Source organism: Amyelois transitella, chromosome W (assembly GCF_032362555.1).
Source record: "Amyelois transitella isolate CPQ chromosome W, ilAmyTran1.1, whole genome shotgun sequence".
NCBI classification, from domain to species: domain Eukaryota; kingdom Metazoa; phylum Arthropoda; class Insecta; order Lepidoptera; family Pyralidae; genus Amyelois; species Amyelois transitella.
The window spans coordinates 4,628,264-4,635,671 of NC_083536.1; the positions used below are offsets into that span (position 1 = coordinate 4,628,264).

A 7,408-nucleotide genomic window follows, 5' to 3' on the forward strand; every position below is an offset into this window, starting at 1 on the left:
AACAAGCGGTGAAACGTTGGGTAATGCGCCATTAAGAAGAGGGTAGTGAAAAAAGTCGACCGCGCAGCGGCCGTCGTCCGCTAATCAACACAGCGACACGCCACACAGCGGAGATCCATGGTGGAACAGTACGAAAATAATGGCTTCATACCGACCAGAATATTTGCGGAACAGTTCGACACATCAGTGGTTATTGTTCGTCGAGTTTGCATCGTGAGGGACTACACCACAGACAGCCAGCAAGAAAGCCGTATTTATCCGAAATAAATAAGCAAAGACGTTTAGAATTTGCTCGGACTTTGACTGGAAAAAAGCGATATTTACGGACGAAAAGTTCGTTTATGTCAGCACAACACGGTAGGCTTCATTTATGGCGAAGAAATGCAACTCGGTATGAAGAAAAAAATATTGTGCCAAATATGGAGTCTGGACACATATCTGTAAATATGTGGGGCTGGATGAGTGCTGCTGGACCTGGGGAACAGGTGTGGATAGCAGGACGCGCTACAGCTGCTCATCATGTGCAAGTGCTGCAAGAAACCATGTTACCAACTGTGCGGTGTATTTATCCGATTGATGATATGCAAACAATATCATTTGTGCAAGACAACTGCTCTGTGCATCGAGTCCATATAGTGCGTGAAAGGTTCTGTCAATTTATATTTTATTTATTTTATATATTACATACATACATACATACATAAAATCACGCCTCTTTCCCGGAGGGGTAGGCAGAGACTACCTCTTTCCACTTGCCACGATCTCTGCACACTTCTTTCGCTTCGTCCACATTCATAACTCTCTTCATACAAGCTCGGCGGTTTCGGGTACTTTTGACCTGACCCTTTACCAGGACGTCCTTAATTTGATCAAGATACGTTCGTCTAGGTCTTCCCACTCCGACCTTTCCCTCCACACTCTCCTTGTATATCTGCTTAGTCAACCTGCTTTCATTCATCCTCTCCACATGACCGAACCATCTTAACATACCCTTTTCTATTCCTGTAACTACATCTTCTTTCACATCACAACATTCCCTTATCACGCTGTTCCTTATCCTGTCACTCAATTTCACACCCATCATACTCCTTAACGCTCTCATTTCCACTGCATTTATTCTGCTTTCATGTTTCTTTTGCCATACCCAACTTTCACTCCCATACATTAATGTCGGGACCAACACGCCCCTGTGCACAGCCAGTCGAGCCTTTTTGGATAGTTTCTGACTGCTCATAAAGGCATGCAAAGCTCCATTCACCATGTTCCCCGCGTTCACTCTCCTTTCAATATCACTATCATACTTGCCATCTGATGTAAACTTTGATCCTAGATATACAAACTCTTTCACTTGCTCCACTTTTTCTCCTCCAATCAAAATATTACATGCTGTCATTTCTTTCTCCATTTCAAAAACCAGTGTTTTAGTTTTACTTACGTTCACTTTCATTCCTTTCTCTTTTAAAGCTTCATGCATACAGTTTACCATCTCCTGTAACTCCTCCGCTGATGACGCCAGTATAACCTGATCGTCGGCATAGAGCAGACATTTGACGAGTAACTCATTCATCCTTAATCCACTTTTAGACTCTTTCAAATCTGTCAAACAGCTATCCATAAATAGGTTGAACAGCCACGGTGACGCAACACATCCTTGCCTAACGCCTTTCTCAATCTTAAACCACTCAGTGTGCGCTCCGTTTATCCTGACACAAGCACTCGAATCCTCATATAAGGATTTCAGTGCTCGTATTAAGAGACTGCTCACCCCATGCATAGAAAGTGCTGACCACAATTCATTCCTCTCAACTCTGTCATAGGCCTTTTCCAGATCTACGAATGTGCAATAGACTTTTTGACTCTTGGCCAAAAACTTTTCGGCTATGCACCGCAAGGAAAAGACCTGATCAGTACATCCCATTCCCTTTCGAAATCCCGCTTGAGCATCCCATATTTTGTCATCAGTTTCATTCCTGACTCTATTAATCAATACCTTAGCATACAATTTGCCGACGACGCTAAGCAGGCTTATACCACGATAATTTTTGCAGTCCAGCTGTGACCCTTTTCCTTTGTAAAGTGGCACGATAACAGCCTTACACCAATCTTTTGGTACTCGGCCGCTTCTCCAACACAAATTGAAAAGGCAGTACAACTGACTAGCTACTACGCCTTTTCCTGCTTTAAGCATCTCGACCGACACTCTATCACACCCAGCAGCCTTTCCCGCTTTCATACTCTTAAGTGCTTCCACAATTTCGAACATTTCAATTTCGCCTTCCATCTCATTCTCTTTTTCTTCGCTATAGCAGAAATCTTTCTTATTTCCTTCCTTTTTTTCAAATAAACTTTCAAAATAGTCCTTCCATATCTTTAGTACACATTCTTCTCCTTTCACAACGCTACCATCCTGGCATCTGATCCTAGTCAGCTCTCTGGTTATAGTATTTTAGTTATTTTATATATTAAAAGTACTAATTACTTGGATAGTATTTTAAGGACAGCTTCAATATCTTTTCTTTATGAAAACGAATAATTAAGCTGTAACCTTAATAACAGGAGATAAGTAAATGAGAAGTAAATTAGTGTAATATGCTGTATGTATACCTTTATTATAATCATCAATATGTAAACAAAACTATAGGTAAACTGTTTCAATAAAATTTACTAATTTTAATTATTGAATGTTTTATTTTGCTCCCTCTTGTTTAATAAATATTTCTTGCTGATTTCCGTGTTTGAAGACACGGGTATTGTAATTCTTAGATATCAGTTAGTTAGTTAGTCAGTCAGTTACTTAGTTCAAATGGCACCTTGAAACATTAAACATTGTCAGTAACACTAAAATAGACAAAAAAAATCCTTGAATAACTCCGGAACTCAAGTAACGCTAGTTACTAGAACAAGCGAGTGTGAGCAAGCGAGATTATCTAATATACATATCTTAGATCTCACTTGCTCACACGAAGTAAAAAAATTGCTACCCAATAACTTTCAAAGGAACCACTACCTATGTTAGGGTCGTGTGCAGACAAACTTTCAACCTTATTGAAATGACATAAGTCTGGCAGTCGCAGGCTTCCCTCTATAGCCAAATCTTATGCAAATAATGAGAGACAACGATATCTCGATCGACAATTATCGGGCCCAGTTCGGCCATCGTTGATTACCATCTCTTTCTGTTTTGTTATGTTATATGTCATAGAATAATAAACTGTTTTACTTAGTAATCATTGATATTAAAGACCGTATTCATTTGAAGGAATATTATTCATTTTAAATAATGCATGTGTGTGAATCTAGTGAAACAGTGCACGCTATTTTAACCCGTAAGAATTTTAAAACTATGACTGCAGATATGAACGCGATCGTACATCTATTTTTTTTTTGCATAATATTAGTTTATGTCAATGCAAGGTCTCTTAATCTAAGCAATCTTTTTATGGAAGCGAAATTAACGCAGGCGAAGCCGCGGGCAAAAGCTAGTAGCAAATATAAATTTCCTCCTTGGTACACGCAACCCTTGATAAAATTAAATAAAGAGAAAGAAAAATGTCATAAAAAATGGAAGTTTTATGGAAATTTGCAAGATTATTATACTTTTTCCACTTTAAGAAAACGTTTCAAAAAATTAGAAAGGTCTTGCTATGATCTTATTAAATTAACAGAAGAAAATATAAGAAAAAATCCTAACTCATTTTGGTCATTTGTAAAATCAAAAAAGAACCATAACGACATTCCAGAAAATATGTTCTATAAAGATGAGTGTTTAACTGATGGAAACAAAATTTGTGATGCATTTAATAATAGGGAAGATGCAAATATGATATTTATGAAAATTTTACGTATAAAATGTTAAAAAAATATAAAAGAAGAACTTCTTCAACGTTTTTATTTTAAATTATGTTGATTTTTAGCAATTATTACGAATTAAAATTACGTTAAACGAAACGCATTTCAAAACACCAATCAGCGTTCAGTGACGTCACTCGTGCTGTGTCAACTTTTAGAAGTTAACTTTGCGATTAATAGGCAGTAGTGCTTTATTTACGTATTATTTACGTTTTTAATAAAAATGGAAGTTAGATTTAATAAAACAGACTCCAAAAATTTACCAAAAAAAATTTTTTTGTCGTGAGTGCAGAGTTTTCAAGTGTAGAAATGAAAGGCACTAAATTAGTACGGTATGCATGAATGTTTTTAAACGTTGTTTGCATTTTATTCAGCAATTTCTAAACATAGCAGTTATAATTTAGCTCAACGAGAGAATCTTACGGCGATAACGCAATCGGTTATGTGCAAATTAAAAGAGATGGAGATGGATTAATTATGTACAGTGAAAAGTCGAGTTACTCCAGAGCACAAAGTACGAAAAGAAGGTTATCGTGTTACAGCTGTAATAAATGAAGCACAAAGCTTAGTTCTGTTCTGCCAATGCGAAGATTGTGCAGCTTCTGCAGGTCAAGTATTACGACATTAATGAATAATTAAACTGTTCATAAAGAAGATTATTTTAAATGCTATGAGGTATTTATTATCATGACTAAAACTTTATCATATACAAGTGGGTGCAAGCATGCTGCTGCACTATTGCTATGGTGCACAGAAGGTCTGAGCAGCCTCTAATTACGTCCGTCACATGCTATTGGAAGAAGTCGAAATTATCTACATGTGCTTCTGGAAAATCTGTCATAAAAGCCAAAGAAATGGGTCAAGTTTCAGTCAATCACAGTTTCTCTCAAGTAAGCAGCTTTTTTATTTAAAGAGATTGAAAAGAAGTTAAATGTGTGTTACAATAATAACTGCATATTTTTAGGTGGATATTTTATAAGAATTTGTAGATGCTGTCAATAAAAAAGATTGTCAGGGAAGTATTCTTCTTCGTGTGTTCAAGCTTGATTGGAAAGTTGGACTCTCCAGAATCATTTCTTGAAGCATTATCAAAGCAAATGACCACTGATAATATAAATATGGTATTTTCCACCACCAAACATCAAAGTGATTCACCAATGTGGTTTGAGTTGAGGTAAGTAGTAAGACTTCTAGCTTAGTTTTGTTTATTGTATTTATCACTAAAATACCATGAATAAAAAAAATATTTTGACAAAATAAACTCATTATCATACTCACATAACATAAACTTGATTGGCATATTAGGTGTATATAAGTTTATTTTTCTATTTTACAGGTACGGCAGAATAACTGGCTCAACTCTTTATGAAGCCGCTCACTGTAGAACTATAAATGGTTCCCTTCTGAACGCAATTATGGGAGAACATTCAAAATTTACTTCCATTGCGATGAGTAGAGGGAAAATACTAGAAAAAAAAGTTCTCAAAGTAGTAAGCAAGAAAGAAAAGGTAAGTTCGGTGGTTTTTGTTTGTTTGAATATTATGAATAAAAGAAATTTGTAATGTTTGGTTCAAGGCTTTTGTAGTACATAATTCATATTTTTGTTTCTGCAATTCAGATTGAAATTGAAGAAGCTGGACTACTTCTTAATGCCGAGTATCCTATTTTTGGAGCAACACCTGACGGGCTTACTGAAAATTATACAATAGAAGTCAAATATCCTTCAACCGAAGCTGCCATACTTTCCTATGTGAAATACAATAAAATAACACCAAAATGTTGTGTGCCATATGATAACAGCATTGTATCTGTAATGAATATTGCAAAGAAATTCTGGATAGATGCTGTATTTCCGAAATTAAAAGATATATATAATATATAAGCACATTTTTTTGTTTTTCATAAATTTATTAAATATTTCATAAATTTATTAAATAAAACTATGCTTCGAAAATATTGTTTTTTATTCAATTTTAATTAAAGGTGATTAACAAGTGCACAACAAATGATTATACTATAGTCTATTTGGGGTATGAGAAAATGATCTACACAGGCATTTAGAAACTTTGTTAAAGTAGATGGACACATAGGCACAAAACATGAATCAACACGACTTTTATCCGAATTTTTTCGGTATTATGTCTTGTGATCACTTGATGTGGATGGATATTCCATTTTAAATTATTACAAAAAACTTAGTGGAAAGTCGAGAAAATTTGCAATTTATGATAATCAACCAGTGTTTCCACTATAAAAATTTTCTTTCCCCATGCCTCAATTCCGATTTCCCCTTTTCAGAACTTTTTTCCCCTCAAAAATTATTTTGCTGTAGTTTTGGCACTTTTGTTGTAACTAAAAGTTTAATTTTTAAATATATTTTTTATAAATATATACGGGACAAATTACACTGATTGAGTTAGCCTCGAAGTAAGTTCGAGACTGTGTTACGAGATACTAACTCAACGATACTTTGTATATTTTATAATAAATACTTATATAGATAAACATCCAAGACCCAAACCAATCAGAAAAAAGTTCTTTTCTCATCATGCCCTGACCGGGATTCGAACCCGGGACCTCTGGTGTCACAGACAGGCGTACTACCGCTGCGCCAAAGAGGCCGTCGATATAATTTTATATATAATAAAAATATATGATTACCTAAAATTTCCCCTTTTTCTTCCCCTCTGGACCCTGATTACCCCTTAAAAGGGGAATTTCCCCTCATTGTGGAAACACTGTAATCAACGAAGGCAAGCACGACCAGTGTCAGACACGTGTGACGTCATTGGAAGTGTAGGTCCGTTTTAGCGCGAAAATTTAAACGATCAGTTTAAAGCCGCATTTTTTTACGATAAATTAGATTGTTTTAATTTTTTTAATATGTTAAGACCTATTTTACATGGAATTCTTTAAAATGAAATCAAAACTAAAATTATTGCATGTTCCCTATTGTTTTGGTTCTGTTTTTGTTTCTTCGAATGGTGTAAGTTCACAAACCACTTTTTCATCTGGATCACAAGATAAAACACATGACACAACTGTTGATATAAGTCACAGAAAATTTGATCTAGAAACCATAGTCAATGAATTTAAGAAAGTAAATATACACAAAGGGGCCGGTGCCGATAACATCCATCCTGTGCTTATATCAAATTGCGCAAAAGAACTTGCAATTCCAATGTTAATTATTTTTCAAAAATCAATAGATACAGGTGTTTTTCCAAATAAATGGAAACAATCTCTGATTACGCCTATTCCAAAAAATAAAAACAGAGAACAAATTACTGAATATAGGCCAATCTCAAAATTGTCCATTCTAGGCAAAATTTTTGAAAAACTTGTGACTTATCATCTTTCTTTGTCAGTTCGAAATTTTATTGCAGAAGAACAACACGGGTTTTTCAAGGGTCGTTGTGTTGAAAGCAACATGGTAACTTTTACTGATTTTTTATCACAAGCTATAGATAACAATGAACAGGTGGATGTCGTGTATACCGACTTCTCCCGGGCATTTGATAAATTAAATCATAAACTCCTTATTTTGAAGCTCGAAGAA

General features: G+C 35.2%; 1 protein-coding gene across 2 annotated transcripts; it reads left to right on the forward strand.

The window, feature by feature from the left end:
- Positions 1-4,440: 4,440 nt before the first annotated feature.
- On the forward strand, positions 4,441-5,942 carry LOC132904247 (uncharacterized). 2 transcript variants are annotated; one of them, XM_060954173.1, is made up of 4 exons: positions 4,441-4,739; positions 4,814-5,023; positions 5,186-5,357; positions 5,468-5,942. In XM_060954173.1, the coding sequence occupies exons 2-4, from the start codon at positions 4,839-4,841 to the stop codon at positions 5,729-5,731; spliced, it is 621 nt and encodes a 206-aa protein (XP_060810156.1). In that variant the 5' UTR covers positions 4,441-4,739; positions 4,814-4,838; the 3' UTR covers positions 5,732-5,942. The 2 variants fall into 2 exon arrangements, with proteins under 2 accessions (XP_060810156.1, XP_060810155.1); XM_060954172.1 differs by having other exon boundaries at positions 4,441-5,023.
- Positions 5,943-7,408: the final 1,466 nt, after the last annotated feature.

Excerpts from the sequence above, each read along its gene's own strand:
- LOC132904247 (XM_060954172.1), top strand. The coding sequence starts at position 4,839 with ATGCTGTCAATAAAAAAGATTGTCAGGGAAGTATTCTTCTTCGTGTGT. Across the intron at positions 5,024-5,185 it reads CCAATGTGGTTTGAGTTGAG|GTACGGCAGAATAACTGGCT; the intron begins GTAAGTAGTAAG and ends TCTATTTTACAG. Across the intron at positions 5,358-5,467 it reads TAGTAAGCAAGAAAGAAAAG|ATTGAAATTGAAGAAGCTGG; the intron begins GTAAGTTCGGTG and ends TCTGCAATTCAG.